This window comes from Oncorhynchus kisutch, linkage group LG19 (assembly GCF_002021735.2).
Source record: "Oncorhynchus kisutch isolate 150728-3 linkage group LG19, Okis_V2, whole genome shotgun sequence".
Lineage (NCBI taxonomy): Eukaryota > Metazoa > Chordata > Actinopteri > Salmoniformes > Salmonidae > Oncorhynchus > Oncorhynchus kisutch.
In genome coordinates this window covers 43,430,640-43,453,083 of record NC_034192.2, presented here as the reverse complement: position 1 = coordinate 43,453,083, position 22,444 = coordinate 43,430,640, and the positions used below count along the sequence as shown (strand labels likewise).

Below are 22,444 nucleotides of genomic sequence, written 5' to 3'. Positions count from 1 at the left end.
GTAATGTCAAGTATTGTGTTGGTGTAATGTCAAGTATTGTGTTGGTGTAACGTCATGTATTGTGTTGGTGTAATGTCAAGTATTGTGTTGGTGTAATGTTATGTATTGTGTTGGTGTAATGTCAAGTATTGTGTTGGTGTAACGTCAAGTATTGTGTTGGTGTAACGTCAAGTATTGTGTTGGTGTAACGTCATGTATTGTGTTGGTGTAACGTCAAGTATTGTGTTGGTGTAATGTCAAGTATTGTGTTGGTGTAACGTCAAGTACTTTGATGGTGTAACGTCAAGTACTGTGATGGTGTAATGTCAAGTATTGTGATGGTGTAACGTCAAGTACTTTGATGGTGTAATGTCAAGTATTGTGTTGGTGTAATGTCAAGTATTGTGTTGGTGTAATGTCAAGTATTGTGTTGGTGTAACGTCATGTATTGTGTTGGTGTAATGTCAAGTATTGTGTTGGTGTAATGTTATGTATTGTGTTGGTGTAATGTCAAGTATTGTGTTGGTGTAACGTCAAGTATTGTGTTGGTGTAACGTCAAGTATTGTGTTGGTGTAACGTCATGTATTGTGTTGGTGTAACGTCAAGTACTGTGATGGTGTAATGTCAAGTATTGTGTTAGTGTAACGTCAAGTATTGTGTTGGTGTAATGTCAAGTATTGTGATGGTGTAACGTCAGGTATTGTGTTGGTGTAACGTCAAGTATTGTGTTGGTGTAACTAAGCTTTCATTCCCCTGTTATGTACCCATTCGGTGTCACTTCTATCTTCTCTCTGCAAGGTCTCAGCAGTGCGGGGAGGGCTTCTCCGTCTGCCCTTCCTTCTATCTGTATGTCGCTCTTTCTCATAAGTCAGTACAAAATATGGGTTGTTTCCAAATATTGACTAAGTGTCTCACTGTCTCCCTGTCTGAACTCATGGATTTTAGAAAAATCACCTGTCTATGGTGGCAATCTCTAAGGTTATTACATAACCTTACATAACCTTAATCAAACTATCTCAATGCTCTCAATGATCCTGAATCACCACAGATGTCATATATCCCTATCCTGTTGGCTTGGATCAGGTTCTAAATACGTAACATCAGTCTACCATTAATCCAATGCTATGCCATTTCTTTCTTCTCATTGGTTCAACTTACAAATATGTCAAAGACCTATAAACTCGTTCATAATTATCAATTACCTTAAAAAAAAAAATCTGTATCACAGATGACCTTAAATCCATTATCCAAATGGCCCTCCCATGAGGCTGATCAGACCATAAAGGAAAGCCTGTAACGGCCGTTGTTGGTGGAAGGTGAGGACCAGGGTGCAGCGTGGTAAGTGTTCATCATTTTAATGGAAAACTGAACACTATCAAACAAGCAACAAAAGAACAACCAAAACAGCTCCGTCAGGTGCAAAACACACTAAACAGAAAATAACTACCCACAAAACCCATGTGGGCAAGAGCTACCTAAGTATGATTCTCAATCAGAGACAACAACAGACAGCTGTCCCTGATTGAGAACCATACCTGGCCAAAAACTAAGAAATACAAAAACATAGAAAAATAACATAGAACGTCCACCCTAGTCACGCCCTGGCCTAACCAAAATAGAGGATAAAAAGCCTCTATGGCCAGGGCGTGACAGTACCCCCCCCCCCCCCCCCCCCCCCCAAAGGTGCGGACTCCGGCCGCAAAACCTGACTCTAAAGGGGAGGGTCCGGGTGGGCCCTCTTACTGCGGCGGCTCGGGTGCGGGACGTGGACCCCGCTCCACCTCAGTCTTGGCCCACTTAGGTGGCGCCTCTGGAGCTGGGACGCTCGCAGCGGGCCCCGGACTGAAGACCCTCGTAGAGGGCGCCTCTGGACTGAGGGGCGCCTCTGGACTGAGGGGCTGCGGCTCGGGCAGCGCCGGAGTGAAGGGCGGCTCTGGCAGCGCTGGAGTGAACGGCGGCTCTGGCAGCGCCAGACAGGCGGGAGGCTCTGGCAGCGCCGGACAGGCGGGAGGCTCTGGCAGCGCCGGGCTGGAGGGAGACTCTGGCAGCTCCGGGCTGGAGGGAGACTCTGGAGGAAGGAGACGATCGGCCGTGGAGGCGCACTGGAGGTCTCGAACTAAGGGCCTGCACAACCCGTCCTGGCTGGATGGTGATTTTCGCCCGGCACGTGCGGGGCGCAGGTACAGGATGCACTGGGCTGTGCAGACATACGGGAGACACAGTGTGCAGCGCCAACGCAGGATGTCCTGGCCAAAGGAGACGCACTGGAGGTCTGGAGAGCAGGGCTGAAACCATCCGTCCTGGCTGGATCCTCACCCTAGCCCGGAAGATGCGGGGAGCTGGGATGTAGCGCACCGGGCTAAGAACACGTACTGGAGACACCGTGCGCTCCACCGCATAACTCGGTGCCTGACCAGTACGATGCCCGCCATGGTGAGCACGTCTTGGAGAGCTGTAGAGCCGAGCTGGCACAGGATGTGCAGGGCTAGGGAGGCGCACAGGAGGCCTGGTGCGTGGGGCTGGCACAGTCTTCACCAGACGTCTAGCACGCACCTCAGGACGAGTATGGAGAGCTGACTCAGGTGACATCAAATCCCAGACACGCTCCGTCGGGCGGATGTCGTGCCTCATGCACCAACACAGCAACTCCCTCATTACTCTCTCCTCCAATCTCCCCATTAACTCATTCACTGTCTTCGCTTCCGTCGCTCACCTCCAATTTCACCCTGACCGGCTCTGGTTCCATCCTTGGCTCCTTACGATAAGCACGGGGAGTTGGCTCAGGTCTGAATCCTGACTCTGCCCCACTCCCCGTGTGCCCCCCCCAATACATTTTTGGGGCTGCCTCTCGGGCTTCCTTGCCAGCCGTGCCAACTCCTCGTAGTGTTTCCGCTCAGCCTTAGCTGCCTCCAGTTCCTCCTGTGGACGGCGATACTCCCCAGCCTGTGTCCAGGGTCCCTTGCCTTCCAGTATCTCCTCCCATGTCCATTTCTCCAGATAGCGCTGCTGCTCCTCACCACGCTGCTTGGTCCTTTGGTGGTAGGTAGTTCTGTAACGGCCGTTGTTGGTGGAAGGTGAGGACCAAAGTGCAGGGTGGTAAGTGTTCATCATTTTAAGGGAAAACTGAACACTATCAAACAAGCAACAAAAGAACAACCAAAACAGCTCCGTCAGGTGCAAAACACACTAAACAGAAAATAACTACCCACAAAACCCATGTGGGCAAGAGCTACCTAAGTATGATTCTCAATCAGAGACAACGACAGACAGCTGTCCCTGATTGAGAACCATACCCGGCCAAAAACAAAGAAATACAAAAACATAGAAAAAAGAACATAGAACGCCCACCCTAGTCACACCCTGCCCTAACCAAAATAGAGAATAAAAATCCTCTATGGCCAGGGCCTGACAAAGCCATGATAGAGGTCAAAGGTCATAACACCCTTTTACAGGCGTGTTTCATACTATATAATACAAATTAAAGAAAAACCATCCAACATTTTCTACATGTTGTACCCAGGTTCCCAGAACATTCCCTTTATCTAAAGAATTCACGTGTTTAATAAAACTTCTATTGTTCCATATGTGAGTGTACCCCTTTAAGATATCGTGTCTCTTCTCAAACCCAAACCCAAACGTTTACTAGAAACACAACCTAATGATAATTCCATTATACTCCCTCCAATCATTAGTTTTAAATTTCCTCAATGGTTAATTATGCTTGATTGAACATGCGCTCCAAGCTTGCTTTGCAACATTAAATCCCATTCAGTCTGTCTGCAAACAGTCCCTGAAAATGCTTAATAGGAATACCCTGCCATTAGACACACAACTATGATTAATGTGCACTGTCCCTTTAAAATAAAATTAACCCAACCTGCAATCCACTTTGCGGACCTGTCATGGTTCCACGTAATGGAAACAGATTATAATGTTAGAATACCTTAACTTCCTGTTCAATTTCTCTGGTGTTACCTATACAGTCAAACCAAGAATCAATAACCAAGAATCAATAACCAGAAACTATCACAAAACCTTTACGATTCAACTATTCAGACCTGAATCCATTACAGCCAAATATAGCCCAGTGAGCGCACAACCAACCAGTGATGCCCACCTAGCAATTTTGTTGCTAGATTTAGCACCTTTTCAGACTACCCTGACAAATTCAGCTACTTTTACAAATGTATTTGGAACTTTTAGCAACTTTTGAAAAGTGACTCAAAGCTATAATACATGCATTGTCCCTCTAAATGACACAAACGATTTTCTTTGTCACGCCCTCAGTCACAACACCATTGCCTGGCAAAAGTGCATTGTGAGTGACGTCAGCAGCAGGCGCTCAGCCCCTGCCCAGGCAGCAGTAGTACGGGTTCGACAAGCCAAACCCAATGAATATAGTTGGTCACATATGTTTGATCTTGAACAGAACTTACAACATCAATCAACATCTCTCAATCAAAATTATACTCCCAGAAGTACAGAAAAGAGTGGGAGTCTGTACCCGAACAACTATCAAATCAATTTGATTAACATTATTGTGTATTCTACACAATGACGCAGTTTTACGTTATCACGCAATGATATCCCAATGTCATTTAGCAACAAATCAACCTTTCTCTAGCAACTTACCCTGAAAATTAGTTGGCAACACTGCAACCAACTCTCCTATTCCTACCTCCAGGCAAAAATATACCCCCTACTCAAACTGAGTTCTGCTTTAATTCTATCGTAAGAGTAAAACCAAACTTTCCAACGTTCTCTTCTCCCAAATTTAAAAGTACCATGTACTTTGCTAAATTTATAACCTAAATCAGTCAATCCATAAGAATAAAAAACACAATTCGATGGGCACAACTCTATCGCAATTATCTCTCCTCTATGATTTAGTGTTGGACTAATAACCGGAAGGTTGCAAGTTCAAACCCCCGAGCTGACAAGGTACAAATCTGTCGTTCTGCCCCTGAACAGGCAGTTAAACCACTGATCCTAGGCTGTCATTGAAAATAAGAATTTGTTCTTAACTGACTTGCCTAGTTAAATAAAAAAAATAGAAAATAAAACTCCATTCTCAATACGTTATTCCAGCAGATCATTCAGGAGAAACAACATGTTACATCGAAGTCACCTTGCCATTATTTAGAATGAATTAGTCTTTCAATTGAACCTAAACAAGCTATTAAAACGTTCAGTTTATATCTTAAACACTATAACAACCGTATCTCTCCAGGCAAAACCTATCAATAGTTGAATTACAATCAGAATTTTTCATCTATTGGTGCCCAGGCTGAGATGCGAACCAGTCTCCCGCGTTGTAGGCAAGAGTTCTACCCCTCAACCACCAACGCTATTGAAATGATTGAGACGCAAATAACCCTATTATTATAATTGTCTGTAGTCGTAGACTCCAGCACGTGCTACCGAGACAATTCCCAGAAGATAGCACTAATTGAAGGTCCAAGCTTTTCCCCAGCGAGGATTCTCCTTTCTCTTTCTCTCTCTCGTTTTCTCTATGTCCTCTTATCTTGTAACTTTCTCTCACCCTCTCTCTAGCTTGCCTTCTTACCTTCTTTTCCCGGATTCAGACAGCCCGGTATTTAACCCTCGACCTGCTGTTTCCCTTGACTACCTACACCTTTCTTTAGACTGTCTCTATCGAATTTTCTCGACTTTCTCCCTTTCTATACCTCTATCCACTTTCTCAATAAGTTTGCTAAATCCTGTCCTAGTTCGGTTAAATCTTTCCTGACTTTCCCTAGGGCAGCTAGCCCTATCCTTTCCTCCTCCCGCTCTACCCCTCCCTTGGCTCCAGGAGGTTCCCCATATGGGGGTGGTGGTGGGACGGGAAGCACTGGCTGCCGTCGTCTCACCACCGTTTCATCATTGGGATTCTCTCTCCACGCCTGGTCTATCAGGGTTGGGTACAATTTAGGCTTATGAGAGACCTCCAGAGGAGTCGTGGGAGTTATTGTTCCTAGTTGCTTGCTACTTGCTACTTACATCTTCCTTCTTTTTTTACTTCCTTTTTCTTTTCTCCCTCTGCTCTCTTCCTCGCGTCGGCTACCCTCGCTGTGTCTAGCCCCTCTGCTCGTTGTTTATCTGCCTTGTCTCCACATGCCTTATGTATCTGTCTTATCATTGATCCCAGTTTTTCTATATTTAAATGTCTGTCAAATTCGTACTTCCTCCTCCATTTCGGGCCAAAATAGGTGTTCCTATCTTTTCCCTGCATGTTTTTCTCATCTCCCGTTAATTCCGGGACCTCCGTTGAGGATTTATTACCCATTGCTAGTAAAACCTGGTAGTCACTATGCTTATTCTCACAATCTATGTGTAGGTATTTCTATGAACTAGGTGTGTGCTTTTAACAGCTATCCAATCACTATAGTTGTTATCACAATCTATGTGTGTGACTCTTTATTTCTGATTTAAATTACTCCTATGTGTGTCTCACTATTGGTGTGTGTCGCTACTCCCTGTGTGCTCACACTCTGTGTATTTTGCTATCTCTTAACCTATGTGTGCTTTTCCTTTCTTGAAACTATCTATAGTGGTGTCGATCGGACATTAGGTCTCACCGTTTACAACCTATAAGCTATTTTCCAGGGGTCGTAAATCCCTAGTCAGCAGCCTATTTTTCTGTTGTTCCTTGTTCTTTTGACGTTAATATCTCGTATCTCCCTACGCTATATTAGGCTCCCTTCTTTCTTCTTTCTGTTAGTTTATATAGGTAGTGTCCACTGATAATCTTGGTGGTAGCCACTGATACCTCGAGTCATTTATGGACCTTCTAATATATTCTAATATATTCTTACGGACATTCTAATATATTCTTGATCAGGTCTCAGTTTTTCTAATGACTGCCTTGCCTGGTTCACCAACTACTTTGCAGACAGAGTTCAGTGTGTCAAATCGGAGGGCATGTTGTCCGGTCCTCTGGCAGTCTCTATGGGGGTGCCACAGGGTTCAACTCTCGGGCCAACTCTTTTCTCTGTATATATCAATGATGTTGCTCTTGCTGCGGGCGATTCCCTGATCCACCTCTACGCAGACGACACCATTCTGTATACTTCCGGCCCTTCCTTGGACACTGTGCTATCTAACCTCCAAACAAGCTTCAATGCCATACAACACTCCTTCCGTGGCCTCCAACTGCTCTTAAACGCTAGTAAAACCAAATGCAGGCTTTTCAACCGTTCGCTGCCTGCACCCGCACGCCCGACTAGCATCACCACCCTGGATGGTTCCGATCTAGAATATGTGGACATCTATAAGTACCTAGGTGTCTGGCTAGACTGCAAACTCTCCTTCCAGACTCATATCAAACATCTCCAATCTAAACTCAAATCTAGAGTCGTCTTTCTATTCCGCAACAAAGCCTCCTTCACTCACGCCGCCAAACTTACCCTAGTAAAATTGACTATCCTACCGATCCTCGACTTCAGCGATGTCATCTACAAAATAGCTTCCAATACTCTACTCAGCAAACTGGATGCAGTTTATCACAGTGCCATCCGTTTTGTTACTAAAGCACCTTATACCACCCACTGCGACCTGTATGCTCTAGTCGGCTGGCCCTCGCTACATATTCGTCGCCAGACCCGCTGGCTCCAGGTCATCTACAAGTCCATGCTAGGTAAAGCTCCGCCTTATCTCAGTTCACTGGTCACGATGGCAACACCCACCCGTAGCACGCGCTCCAGCAGGTGTATCTCACTGATCATCCCTAAAGCCAACACCTCATTTGGCCGCCTTTCGTTCCAGTTCTCTGCTGCCTGTGACTGGAACGAATTGCAAAAATCGCTGAAGTTGAAGACTTTTATCTCCCTCACAAACATCTTCTATCTGAGCAGCTAAACAATCGCTGCAGCTGTACATAGTCTATCGGGAAATAGCCCACCCAATTTGACCTACCTCATCCCCATACTGTTTATATTTATTTACTTTTCTGCTCTTTTACACACCAGTATCTCTACCTGTACATGACCATCTGATCATTTATCACTCCAGTGTTAATCTGCAAAATTGTAATTATCCGCCTACCTCCTCATGCCTTTTGCACACAATGTATATAGACTCTCTTTTTTTTCTACTGTGTTATTGACTTGTTAATTGTTTACTCCATGTGTAACTCTGTGTTGTCTGTTCACACTGCTATGCTTTATCTTGGCCAGGTCGCAGTTGTAAATGAGAACTTGTTCTCAACTAGCCTACCTGGTTAAATAAAGGTTAAATAAAAATAAATAAATAAATAAAATCTCAATATTCGGTACCCGGTGTCATTACGGACCCCCTTCTACTGCTGCCTAGTTGGCTCTACACCCTATTCCTACCTCCATTTGCATAGTATGCAAATGCATCCATTTGCATACTTCGTTGCCTTTAAAACTTTTCTCTACACAAAATTCTAAATATAGGTCACCGGGTCAGAATGCCCTATGGGAATTTTAAAATCAACACCTAAACTACACAAAAACAATCAAATACATTTCTGAATGTAGCCTGAGCGTCAATTCCCCAGAAATCGTGAATAAAGATTTACTGACCTTCTCGTAGACTGGGAAAAGCAATGTAGGTTAGACCTCTGTCGTGTACCAGTTCACCACTGGCCTGAAATAAACCCTCAATTCAGAGGTCAGGTCTTTGTCTTACGGATCCTGGATCCGCCCGTGCACGTTTTTCAGCAGTTCCTTGGGACGACAGAGGCAGGTATTGAAATCCGGCTCAAAGGACCAAATTGTTAGGAGAATTATGTTCTCAAGGTTCATAACCCAATTCAATTATACTACTCAGTTTGAGACCTAGAATTTGTAAGATACTGGTCGAATGAAACAGACGGAGGCCCAGCTAAAATAGTCAAAGGTTTATTCACAAGAGCGCTGGTCTGTTGTACAAGACAATTCATTTTATACTGGCTTCTCACGTACACACATTCACACAAACATACGCACCCACATTCACACTAACATACGCACACACAGTCACATTGTGTTGGTGTAATGTCACGTATTGTGTTGGTGTAATGTCACGCATTGTGTTGGTGTAATGTCACGCATTGTGTTGGTGTAATGTCACGCATTGTGTTGGTGTAATGTCAAGCATTGTGTTGGTGTAATGTCAAGTATTGTGTTGGTGTAATGTCAAGTACTGTGTTGGTGTAATGTCAAGTATTGTGTTGGTGTAATGTCAAGTATTGTGTTGGTGTAATGTAATGTATTGTGTTGGTGTAATGTAAAGTATTGTGTTGGTGTAATGTATTGTGTTGGTGTAATGTCACGCATTGTGTTGGTGTAATGTAATGTATTGTGTTGGTGTAATGTAATGTATTGTATTGGTGTAATGTAATGTATTGTGTTGGTGTAATGTCACGCATTGTGTTGGTGTAATGTCACGTATTGTGTAGTGTTGGTGTAATGTCACGTAGTGTTGGTGTAATGTCACGCATTGTGTTGGTGTAATGTCAAGTACTGTGTTGGTGTAATGTAAAGTATTGTGTTAGTGTAATGTCATGCATTGTGTTGTGTTGGTGTAATGTCACGCATTGTGTTGGTGTAATGTATTGTGTTGGTGACGTCAAGAACTATGTTGGTGTAATGTCAAGTATTGTGTTGATGTAATGTCAAGTATTGTGTTGATGTAATGTCAAGTATTGTGTTGGTGTAATGTCATGTATTGTGTTGGTGTAATGTATTCTCCTGGTGTAATGTACTGTGTTGGTGTAATGTCACGTAGTGTTGGTGTAATGCAATGCATTGTGCTGGTGTAATGTCATGTATTGTGTTGGTGTAATGTAATGTAATGTATTGTGTTGGTGTAATGTCAAGTACTGTGTTGGTGTAATGTCAAGTATTGTGTTGGTGTAATGTCATGTATTGTGTTGGTGTAATGTATTCTCCTGGTGTAATGTACTGTGTTGGTGTAATGTCACGTATTGTGTTAGTGTAATGTCATGCATTGTGTTGGTGTAATGCCATGCATTGTGTTGGTGTAATATCGTGCATTGTGTTGGTGTAATGTCATGTGTTGTGTTGGTGTAATATCACGTCATGTGTTGGTGTAATGTAATACATTGTGTTGGTGTAATGTCACCTATTGTGTAGTGTTGGTGTAATGTAATTCATTGTGTTGGTGTAATGTCATGTATTGTGTTGGTGTAATGTAAAGTATTGTGTTGGTGTAATGTATTGTGTTGGTGTAATGTATTGTGTTGGTGTAATGTATTCTGTTGGTGTAATGTATTCTGCTGGTGTAATGTATTCTGCTGGTGTAATGTATTCTGCTGGTGTAATGTATTCACACGTCATGTGTTGGTGTAATGTAATACATTGTGTTGGTGTAATGTCACCTATTGTGTAGTGTTGGTGTAATGTAATTCATTGTGTTGGTGTAATGTCATGTATTGTGTTGGTGTAATGTAAAGTATTGTGTTGGTGTAATGTATTCTGTTGGTGTAATGTATTGTGTTGGTGTAATGTATTCTGTTGGTGTAATGTATTCTGCTGGTGTAATGTATTCTGCTGGTGTAATGTATTCTGCTGGTGTAATGTATTCTGCTGGTGTAATGTATTGTGTTGGTGTAATGTATTCTGTTGGTGTAATGTATTCTGCTGGTGTAATGTATTCTGCTGGTGTAATGTATTCTGCTGGTGTAATGTATTCTGCTGGTGTAATGTATTCTGTTGGTGTAATGTATTCTGCTGGTGTAATGTATTCTGCTGGTGTAATGTATTCTGTTGGTGTAATGTATTCTGCTGGTGTAATGTATTCTGCTGGTGTAATGTATTCTGCTGGTGTAATGTATTCTGTTGGTGTAATGTATTCTGCTGGTGTAATGTATTCTGCTGGTGTAATGTATTCTGTTGGTGTAATGTATTCTGCTGGTGTAATGTATTCTGCTGGTGTAATGTATTCTGTTGGTGTAATGTATTCTGCTGGTGTAATGTATTCTGCTGGTGTAATGTATTCTGCTGGTGTAATGTATTCTGTTGGTGTAATGTATTCTGCTGGTGTAATGTATTCTGTTGGTGTAATGTATTCTGCTGGTGTAATGTATTCTGCTGGTGTAATGTATTCTGCTGGTGTAATGTATTCTGCTGGTGTAATGTATTCTGTTGGTGTAATGTATTCTGCTGGTGTAATGTATTCTGCTGGTGTAATGTATTCTGCTGGTGTAATGTATTCTGTTGGTGTAATGTATTCTGCTGGTGTAATGTATTCTGTTGGTGTAATGTATTCTGCTGGTGTAATGTATTCTGCTGGTGTAATGTATTCTGCTGGTGTAATGTATTCTGTTGGTGTAATGTATTGTGTTGGTGTAATGTATTCTGTTGGTGTAATGTATTCTGCTGGTGTAATGTATTTTGCTGGTGTAATGTATTGTGTTGGTGTAATGTATTCTGTTGGTGTAATGTATTCTGTTGGTGTAATGTATTCTGCTGGTGTAATGTATTCTGTTGGTGTAATGTATTGTGCTGGTGTAATGTATTGTGTTGGTGTAATGTATTCTGTTGGTGTAATGTATTCTGCTGGTGTAATGTATTCTGCTGGTGTAATGTATTCTGTTGGTGTAATGTATTCTGCTGGTGTAATGTATTCTGCTGGTGTAATGTATTGTGTTGGTGTAATGTATTCTGCTGGTGTAATGTATTCTGTTGGTGTAATGTATTCTGTTGGTGTAATGTATTCTGTTGGTGTAATGTATTCTGCTGGTGTAATGTATTCTGCTGGTGTAATGTATTCTGTTGGTGTAATGTATTCTGTTGGTGTAATGTATTCTGTTGGTGTAATGTATTGTGTTGGTGTAATGTATTCTGCTGGTGTAATGTATACTGTTGGTGTAATGTATTCTGCTGGTGTAATGTATTCTGCTGGTGTAATGTATTCTGTTGGTGTAATGTAAAGTATTGTGTTGGTGTCATCTATTCTGTTGGTGTAATGTATTCTGCTGGTGTAATGTATTGTATTGGTGTAATGTCAAGTATTGTGTGGGTGTAATGTAATGTGTTGGTGTAATGTATTCTGCTGGTGTAATGTATTCTGTTGGTGTAATGTATTCTGCTGGTATAATGTATTGTGTTGGTGTAATGTATTCTGCTGGTGTAATGTATTCTGTTGGTGTAATGTATTCTGCTGGTGTAATGTATTCTGCTGGTGTAATGTATTCTGCTGGTGTAATGTATTCTGTTGGTGTAATGTATTGTGTTGGTGTAATGTATTCTGCTGGTGTAATGTATTCTGCTGGTGTAATGTATTCTGTTGGTGTAATGTATTCTGCTGGTGTAATGTATTCTGCTGGTGTAATGTATTCTGCTGGTGTAATGTATTCTGCTGGTGTAATGTATTCTGCTGGTGTAATGTATTGTGTTGGTGTAATGTATTCTGCTGGTGTAATGTATTCTGCTGGTGTAATGTATTCTGCTGGTGTAATGTATTCTGTTGGTGTAATGTATTCTGCTGGTGTAATGTATTCTGCTGGTGTAATGTATTCTGCTGGTGTAATGTATTCTGCTGGTGTAATGTATTGTGTTGGTGTAATGTAAAGTATTGTGTTGGTGTCATCTATTCTGTTGGTGTAATGTATTCTGCTGGTGTAATGTATTGTATTGGTGTAATGTCAAGTATTGTATTGGTGTAATGTAATGTATTCTGTTGGTGTTATGTATTGTGTTGGTGTAATGCCAAGTACTGTGTTGGTGTAACGTCAAGTCCTGTGTTGGTGTAATGTCATGCACTGTGTTTGTGTAATGCATTGTGTTGGTGTAATGTCATGAATTGTGTTGGTGTAATGTATTGTGTTGGTGTAATGTCATGTACTGTGTTGGTGTAATGTATTGTGTTGGTGTAATGTCATGTACTGTGTTGGTGTAATGTAATGCACTGTGTTTGTGTAATGCATTGTGTTGGTGTAATGTCATGAATTGTGTTGGTGTAATGTATTGTGTTGGTGTAATGTCATGTACTGTGTTGGTGTAATGTCATGTACTGTGTTGGTGTAATGTAATGTATTGTGTTGGTGTAATGTATTGTGCTGGTGTAATGTAATGTATTGTGTTGTGTTGGTGTACGGTAATGTAATGCATTCTGTTAGTGTAATGTATTGTGTTGGTGTAATGTCAAGTACTGTTTTGGTGAAATGTCATGTATTGTGTTGGTGTAATGTCATGTGATGTGTTGGTGTAATGTAATGTAATCTATTCTGTTGGTGCAATTTCAAGTACTGTGTTGGTGTAATGTCATGTATTGTGTAGTGTTGTTGTAATGTAATGCATTGTGTTGGTGTAATGTCATGTATTGTGTTTATGTAATGTCATGTATTGTGTAGTGGTGGTGTAATGCATTGTGTTGGTGTAATGTCATATATTGTTTTGGTGTAATGTCATGTATTGTGTAGTGTTGGTGTAATGTAATGCATTGTGTTGTGTTGGTGTAATGTAATGTATTGTGTTGCTGTAATGTCATGGATTGTTTTGTTGTAATATAATGTAATGTATTGTGTTGGTGTAATGTTGTGTATTGTGTAATGTCATGTGTTGGTGTAATATAATGTAATGCATTCTGTTGGTGTACTGTCATGTATTGTGTTGGTGTAATGTCATGTATGTGTTGGTGTAATATTATGCATTGTGTAGTGTTGGTGTAATGTAATTCATTGTGTTGCTGTTATGTCATGGATTGTGTTGGTGTAATGTATTGTGTAGTTTTTTTACACTATGTAACCCACAAGGTTACTCTGTAGTTCAATTAGTAGAGCATGGTCCTCTGTAGTTCAGTTGGTAGAGCATGGTGCTCTTAATTTCAGTTAGTAGAGCATGGTCCTCTGTAGTTCAGTTAGTAGAGCATGGTCCTCTGTAGTTCAGCAGTAGGGCATGGTCCTCTGTAGTTCAGTTAGTAGAGCATGGTCCTCTGTATTTCAGTCAGTAGAGCATGGTCCTCTGTAGTTCATTTCGTAGAGCATGGTCCTCTGCCATTCAGTTAGTAGAGAAAAGTGATTATTCTCAGGATGGAACATTTGTAAAATACCAGGAAAATATTATTCCCCAGTCTGTAGCTTATTCTTTAGATGTTTGGGGCTGCTGGTGAACCATGATGTGCAGGCATAATCAGTGACACTGGACTAGTGCACTTGCCAGAGTCTTAATGGTGTCTATAGATTTCCATCCAATTTGCAACAGATTTTCATGTTAATATTCTAAAATCTGCATAGAAACAACATACACATTTCGGGGTTTCCTTTAGGAAAATGCGACTGGGAAGATTTGAATTGACCAGATATTTGAGAAATTTAGCAGACATCTATATGCATTCAGATCAGACTTGGCGCAGCCAGAGCCATCAATAAACAAGAGGTGTTGGCCTTAAAAACAGCTTATTGTCACACCCTGATCTGTTTCACCTTTCTTTGTGCTTGTCTCCACCCCCCTCCAGGTGTCGCCCATCTTCCCCATTATACCCTGTGTATTTATACCTGTGTTCTCTGTTTGTCTGTTGACAGTTCGCTTTGTTTCGTGAAACCTACCAGCGTTTTGTTCCCCTGCTCCTGTCTGTTCTTGCTCCTGTTTTCTAGTCCCTCCCGGTTTTGACCGTTCTGCCTGCCCCAACCCTGAGCCTGCCGGCCGTTCTATACCTGACCCCTGACTGCTCTGACCCGGTGACTGCCTGCCATTCTGGACCTTTTCCACCCTCTCTGGATTACTGACCTCTGCCTGCCTTTGTCATTTGCCTGCCCCTGTACTAGAAATAAACCTTTGTTTCTTCGACACTGTCTGCATCTGGGTCATACCTGAAATCTTATACCTATAACAAATTGCAAAAACACTATTCCTTGTGTTTCGATGTAGCATATGCCGAACTTTATAGCCTATTAATGTTTTTAGGGAACTTTCCCATAACAATAATTGTCCACCTCATGATTCAACTGTCAGATTTGAGCACTAAATGCATCAGGGCATGGCATGCATAGACCTATAGGCTTAGGTGTCCACTGTATGATATTAATATTTAAACTAAGACTATATGAAGGAAGAGAAGCTTAAGGCTAGCCCCAGAGAGATAGAGATATGCCGGCAGCATGCTACGACACCAACATGCATTTCTTTGTCAGATGGCTAATGCGTCTGCTATACAGACATACAGTGGTGCAAAAAAGTATTTAGTCAGCCACCAATTGTGCAAGTTCTCCCACTTAAAAAGATGAGAGAGGCCTGTAATTTTCATCATAGGTACACTTCAACTATGACAGACAAAATGAGAAAAGAAATCCAGAAAATCACATTGTAGGATTTTTAATGAATTTATTTGCAAATTATGGTGGAAAATAAGTATTTGGTCACCTACAAACAAGCCAGATTTCTGGCTCTCACAGACCTGTAACTTCTTGTTTAAGAGGCTCCTCTGTCCTCCACTCGTTACCTATATTAATGGCACCTGTTTGAACTTATTATCAGTATAAAAGACACCTGTCCACAACCTCAAACAGTCACACTCCAAACTCCACTATGGCCAAGACCGTAGTGTATGATATGCCAATTTCTATCTCTGAGTCTCTGCTTTTATCCAATGTAAAAAAAACACAATTTGGTTATATAGTACTGAATCCAGATGGTGGGTCACATATCAAAAGTAAGTCAAGCAATTGTTTATAGGGAGAACATGAGCAGGCTATTATATTGCTGCAAACACAACATTACAGTGGCTTGTGAGAGTATTCACCCCCTTGGCATTTTTCCTATTTTGTTGCCTTACAACCTGGAATTAAAATGGATTTTTGGGTGGTTTGTATAATTTTACCGTAATTTAACTAGGCAAGTCAGTTAAGAACAAATTATTATTTTCAATGATAGCCTAGGACCAGTATGTTAACTACCTTGTTCAGGGTAGAACAACAGATTTTTACCTTGTCAGCTCAGGGATTTGATCTTCCAATTACTAGTTCAACACTCTAACCACTAGGCTAGCTGTCACCCCACAACACAACTTTCACAACATGCCACTACCACTTTGAAGATGCAAAATATTTACTATTACGAAACAAACAAGAAATAAGACAAAAAAAACTTGAGCGTGCGTAACTATTCACCCCCCATAATCAATACTTTATTTTTGCAGCAATTACAGCTGCACGTCTCTTGGGGTATGTCTCTATAAGCTTGGCACATCTAGGCACTGGGATTGTTGCCCATTCTTCAAGGCAAAACTGCTCCAGCTTCTTCAAGTTGGATGGGTCCTGCTGGTGTACATTAATCTTTAAATCATACCAGAGATTCTCAATTGGATTGAGGTCTGGACTTTGACTAGGCCATTCCAAGACATTTAAGTTTCCACTTAAATAACTTGAGTGTTGCTTCAGCAGTATGCTTTGGGTCATTGACCTGCTGGAAGGTGAACCTCCGTCCCAATCTCAAATCTCTGGAAGACAAACAGGTTTACCTCAAGAATGTCCCTGTATTTAGCGCCATCCATCATTCCTTAAATTCTGACCAGTTTCCCAGTCCCTGCCAATGAAAAACATCCCCACAGCGTGATGCTGCCACCGCTATGCTATGGGGATGGTATTCTCAGGGTGATGAGAGGTGTTGGGTTTGCCCCAGACATAATGTTTTCCTTGATGGCCATAAAGCTCAAATTTAGTCTCATCTGACCAGAGTACCTCCTTCCATATGTTTGGGGAGTCTCCCACATGCCTTTTGGCGAACACCAAACGTGTTTGCTTATTTTTTTCTTGCTACTCTGTCATAAAGCCCAGTTCTGTGGAGTGTACGGCTTAAAGTGGTCCTATGGACAGATACTCCAATCTCCGCTGCAGCTCCTTCAGGGTTATCTTTGGTCTCTTTGTTGCCTCTCTGATTAATGCCCTCCTTGACTGGTCCGTGAGTTTGGTGTGCAGCCCTCTCTTGGCAGGTTTGTTGTGGTGCCATATTCTTTCCATTTTTTAATAATGGATTTAATGGTGCTCCAACCACACTCTAACCCAACCCTGATCTGTACTTCACAACTTTATCCCTGACCTGTTTGGAGAGCTCCTTGGTCTTCATAGTACCGCTTCCTTGGTGGTGCCCCTTGCTTAGTGGTGTTGCAGACTCTGGGGCCTTTCAGAACAGGTGTATATATACTGAGATCATGTGACAGATCATGTGACACAGACTGCACATAGGTGGACTTTATTTAACTAATTGTGTGACTTCTGAAGGTAATTGGTTACACCAGATGTTATTTAGTGGCTTCATAGCAAAGGGGGTGAATACATATGCACGCACCACTTTTACGTTTTTTATTTTTTTTATTTCTTTGAAAAGTAATTTTTTTCATTTCACTTCAATTTGGACTATTTTGTGTATGTCTATTACATGAAATCCAAATAAAAATCGATTTCAATTACAGGTTGTAATGCAACAAAATAGCAAAAACGCCAAGGGGGTGAATACTTTTGCAAGGCACTGTACAGTTGGAACTTTATTTTGGTGACAGAAAATGTCTCAACAGAATTAAACAAAGCACTTGTGAACTGGTTTAAACCTTCACAAAAGTTTAGAACAGGATATATTGCAGCAATTACCAGCAAATTCAAGTGCCTACTATAACCAACAAATGACAGAAATATGCTAATTATACTTATTTTACAACATACTTACTTATAACCTATCTTAAACTAAATTTGGAGCACACAATTAAAAATGAATTAAACAAATTAAACAACAGGTTTTGTTATTTAAAGATTCATAAATTAATAAATATGATGCCTAATAATAACAATGCTATACAAAAAAATATTATAAATAAATTCCAAAATGTCATCGTACCTGATTAGTGAGTTGCACAGTAGACTGCATTCTTATCTTAGTCTACTACAATATTAAAACGTATATTAAATTCCCCTTGTAGGCTTTTCACTATAGGCATGCTCTTTTTCCTCTAACTTTCATTCTATTTAAATGAAAAAGGCCTCCATTTTCACAATCAACAGTAGCCTAAGCCAAGGCTCCTCTCTCGGTCTCTCTCTCTTTAGTAGCAGGCGCATATGCGCCCACAGAGAGAATGGTACTGATTTGCACATTTAGGGTGTAGGCTATGATAGACAGTCTCTCCTGGACAATTTGGCCTGCTACAATTTTATTTATTGGCTTTTATTTATTTTTATTGATCAAAAGCCGCAATAAGGGAAACCCTGGAGCATTTTCCCATCAGAGTTGTGTTTCCATCAAATTTACTTGTTGCAGATAAAAGTCTGTGTATAAATACGTAGTGTACACAAAAATACTTTTTGAGGTAAAATTCCCATGTACCGAATAAAAAATACAAGTTAAATGGATTTCCATCGCATTTTAAACTCTTGGCGTACTGATGGTTTTGTCACAAAACTGTTGCGTAGGTATAGTGAATGTGCCAACTCTGGTATTGTCACGCACTCTAGCCAACAGCTTGCAGACACAGTGCAGTTATAGCCTACTACATGATGAGATTATTATTGACAAAAGTGCAAGATAATGTGTATTTGTCAAATGGCATCCAAGCATTGATCATCACATCACCAGGAACAAAACCCTAGATAGGAGCATGTGTATGCTTACAGGAGACTTTTGAAGTAGCCTAATCAGATTAAAACATGTTAATACCACATATAAAAGTTCATATTAAAAAGTTAAATTTAGACTATATTTCAATTGAAGCGTTCTAGGTGCATGAGGAATAGCCGCTAGGATTGGAGAGGAGGCAGAGCGTGAGTTAAGCTTTCCTGAATAAACTGGGCCTGCTGGGAGCATATGTGGCCACATTATAGGACGACTTGGGAGAATGACAATGCGCAACAGACAGCGTGTCTCAGAATTAGAAGTAAAACTACAGCCAGACTGGCCTGCTACTGTGCCTTTCTAGACCTAACACATTGTCCAGAGTAGACCCACAACTGAACCAAATCAAATGAAGTATTCAAATAGCACGGCTTTTGCGCCGTTACTCAAATGACATTTTCACTGCACCCTAGAGTAGGCTAGATGGTTGTACTCACTTGAATACAATAATGAAATTATTCATTGCATTATTGTGTTGTAGGCTAGTCTAGGTAGGATTATTGTATTGTCCCTAAACAAGATTTTTTTTTGCTTTGTCTCATGCCTTCACTGTTCTTTCATGTGCAATGATGAACCTGGTATCTCCGCTGTCTATCAGCTATTCCTATTTGTTCTTGTCGATTCATTTTAAAAAATTATGCAGCTTGTAATATTTTTTTATGTGTGGTATGATTGCAAGTTAGCCTACAGCAGATCTGGACAACGATCCATCTACCACTATTGTCACTATGAATGGTGGATGGAGGCCAGGATAGATAGTTAGACTGGTAGACTATACTAACCTGTGGAATAGTAAAAGTTAGTACAGGGAAAACTGTAGTGCATAAGGGAAGTACCAAAACACCTTGACATAGGAAAAGGTGCATGCAAGCAGATTAGGGAATTTGGCGAGGATGGAAGAAATATATAGTCAAATCTGCAAAAGAGCGAATGTAAACCTGGGGGAAAACGCACTACCCTCCCCTGTGCCCAATGGAAGAAAAAAAACACAACCCTCTTCAAAGCAAAACACCCTCCCCTATTTTGGAACACACCTCCCCCCACTAAATTGCTATCTGTCCCTTACGCTAGAGAAAGGCATGACAGTAGGTAGGAAGTGAGCTACTGAACAGAACAGAGGACAGTTGGTAAAGCAGGTGGGCAGTGTAGTCTTACTGTATCTCTTTGGTCCATCCTCCAGGCAGAAGGAGAGGGTCAGGGTGGCGTCCTCCTCAAAGAACTCCGTGGCAAACGCATCCCACCACAGACTGTCACTCTCCTGAAAGAGAGAGAAGAAAGTTGATCAATAATTCAAATAGTTCTAATATTATCATATAATTTGCTTTGTTGCACAGAACATATTTTATGGAAACAACAGATTCTATACCATCTACATATTCCCCAAAAATCTATTTTCTCCAAGATAAGTACATAACGCATCAACCCAGGACATCCACCACTGTACACAACATCATGATATTGAAATCACTTTGCTATCACTAACAGGCAAAATGTTGTACCCTTCCACCTGCCACTCCGGGGAACATGACACCACCATTTACCAGATAATGTACCGTAACCGCGGACGACCCCATGTGACGGGTGATGTTGATTTCACCCGACATGTTAGGACAGATCGAGAGGCTTTCAATCGTTGCTCCACTGAGGGATCGCTAGGCCCTTCCAGATTTTTATAATTATCCATGTCGATGTCGCCTAGTGTCAAGTCCAATATGTGCTGACCCCAAGGACCTCCATGAACAACTCAATGTGCTTCATATCTGCAGGTCTTGAGGTGTGTGTGTGGGTGTGTATGTGTGTGCGTGTGTGATATAGGGAGGAGAGGGAGGGGAAAGAGGGGATGGAAGGAGAGGGGGAGGGGGAGGGGATAGAACTTCTGCAGTTCATTTTGAAGGTGAATCAATACGTGACTATGACCTGGGAATAGAGTGTCCGCTGGTGAAGTAGCATCAACATCCCTGGGTCATAGATTGGTGATAAACCTAGGGATAGGCCTATGATACCTTAACGGCTGGGATTCAATCAATTACAGATTGAGATAAACTGCACTGCTGTATCGGAGGTGTTAACAATGTTGTAACCAACACACGCTAATCTGATTCTCATTGGATATTGGATATAAGTGCGGGTTCCTCCTATGAAATATTATACACTCTCATCTGTCCATTTCTGCACAGTCACATATTTGTTATTTTTGCTGCATCACCACTACCCAAATTTAGAGCAAGCAAACTATGATTCTTAATTCTGACCCAGATACGCCCACTACTGCACCATCATTGCATTCTACTAGCACACTGGGAGTAGTGATGATTGACTCAACAGGAGTCCCTGAATGGTGTGTGTGATTGGGCTAGTGCCAGGCAACTGTCAGCGGATTGAGTCCCCCAGGGGACAGGAGGACAGGGTGGTATGGTGGTGGGATAGGGAGCATGGATGCCTAGCACAGCAGGATTCCACTAGAGTAGAGGTTACCAATCTTTTTATAGTCCCGTACCCCTTCCAACATTCAACCTCCAGCTGCGTACTCCCTCTAGCACCAGGGTCAGCGCACTCTCAAATGTAGTTTTTTGCCATCATTGTAAGCCTGCCACACACACACTATACGATACATTTATTAAACATAAGAATGAGTGTGAGTTTTTGTCACAACCCAGCTCGTGGGAAGTGACAAAGTGCTCTTATAGGACCAGGGTACAAATAATAATATCATAATAATCAATCATTTTGCTCTTTATTTAGCCATCTTACATATAAAACTTTATTTGTTCATCAAAAATTCTGAATAACTCACAACAGGTTAATGAGAAGGGTGTGCTTGAAAAGATGCACATAACTCTGCAATGTTGATTTGTATTGGAGAGTGTCTCAGTCTTAAATCCTTTTTCACACACAGTCTGTGCCTGTATTTAATTTTCATGCTAGTGAGGGCCGAGAATCCACTCTCACATAGGTACGTGGTTGCAAAGGGCATCAGTGTCTTAACAGCACGATTTGCCAAGGCAGGATACTCTGAACGCTGCCCAATCCAGAAATCTGGTAATGGTTTCTGATTAAATCAAATTGATCACATAACCGCTTGTTGCAATTTCGATGAGGCTCTCTTGTTCATATATCAGTGTTGTTTGATGACGCAATTATCTGTATAGTATTTTTGGCCTTTTCCCCCAGCGTTGTCCCAGCCATATCCGCGGCAGCAGGAAGCATTAAGTACTCCACAATAGTATTGGGCTTGCCTGTTCTAGCCACTTGGTAGCTCACCATATAAGACACTTTTAGCCCCTTCTAGTTAATGGTATATGTTGGTCCTATACATGTCGTACTACTCAAAGGTTGTCTTAATTCTCGCTCAAAAAACTCCCATGGCTTATTTTTGAAATTGGAATGTTCTTTCTAAATCTCTGCGCAAGACTGAAGGTTTCATCGAGTTGTGAGATAATACTTTTGCACATATAACACACTGTGGCTGAGGAAAGGCACTACTCCCAATATAAGTGAACCGCAAATCAATGTAGTTCTCATCATATTTGCGCCTCTTCGATGGTCCAACGTCCCTGTCAGTTGTTTAGTGAGGGGGCAGTAGCTCTTCAGCTGCATCAGATTCACAACTGTCAATGTCCATGCTAGCTGGGCTAACAACAAAAGTAGAATTGCTGATGCTAGCAATGGATGTGCTCGTGGAAGCAGAGAGACTTGTGTCGTCGACATGTGCAGGTGTAGTACTGCTGGTAGTAGCAGTACTACCAGTAGAGCTGGTATGTTTTATTTATTTATTTAATTTATTTCACCTTTATTTAACCAGGTAGGCAAGTTGAGAACAAGTTCTCATTTACAATTGCGACCTGGCCAAGATAAAGCAAAGCACTTCGACACATACAATGACACAGAGTTACACATGGAG

General features: G+C 41.4%; 1 protein-coding gene across 4 annotated transcripts in view; it reads right to left on the bottom strand.

Moving 5' to 3' along the window:
- LOC109864857 (LIM domain-binding protein 2) overlaps positions 1-22,444 on the bottom strand; it is a 112,975-nt gene that overhangs the window by 67,762 nt on the left and 22,769 nt on the right. For all 4 annotated transcript variants that reach the window (XM_020452861.2, XM_020452862.2, XM_020452863.2 and 1 more), the window contains exon 2: positions 19,699-19,801. In XM_020452861.2, coding sequence (XP_020308450.2) covers positions 19,699-19,801 — 103 coding nt within the window. The remainder of the gene's footprint in view (positions 1-19,698; positions 19,802-22,444) is intronic.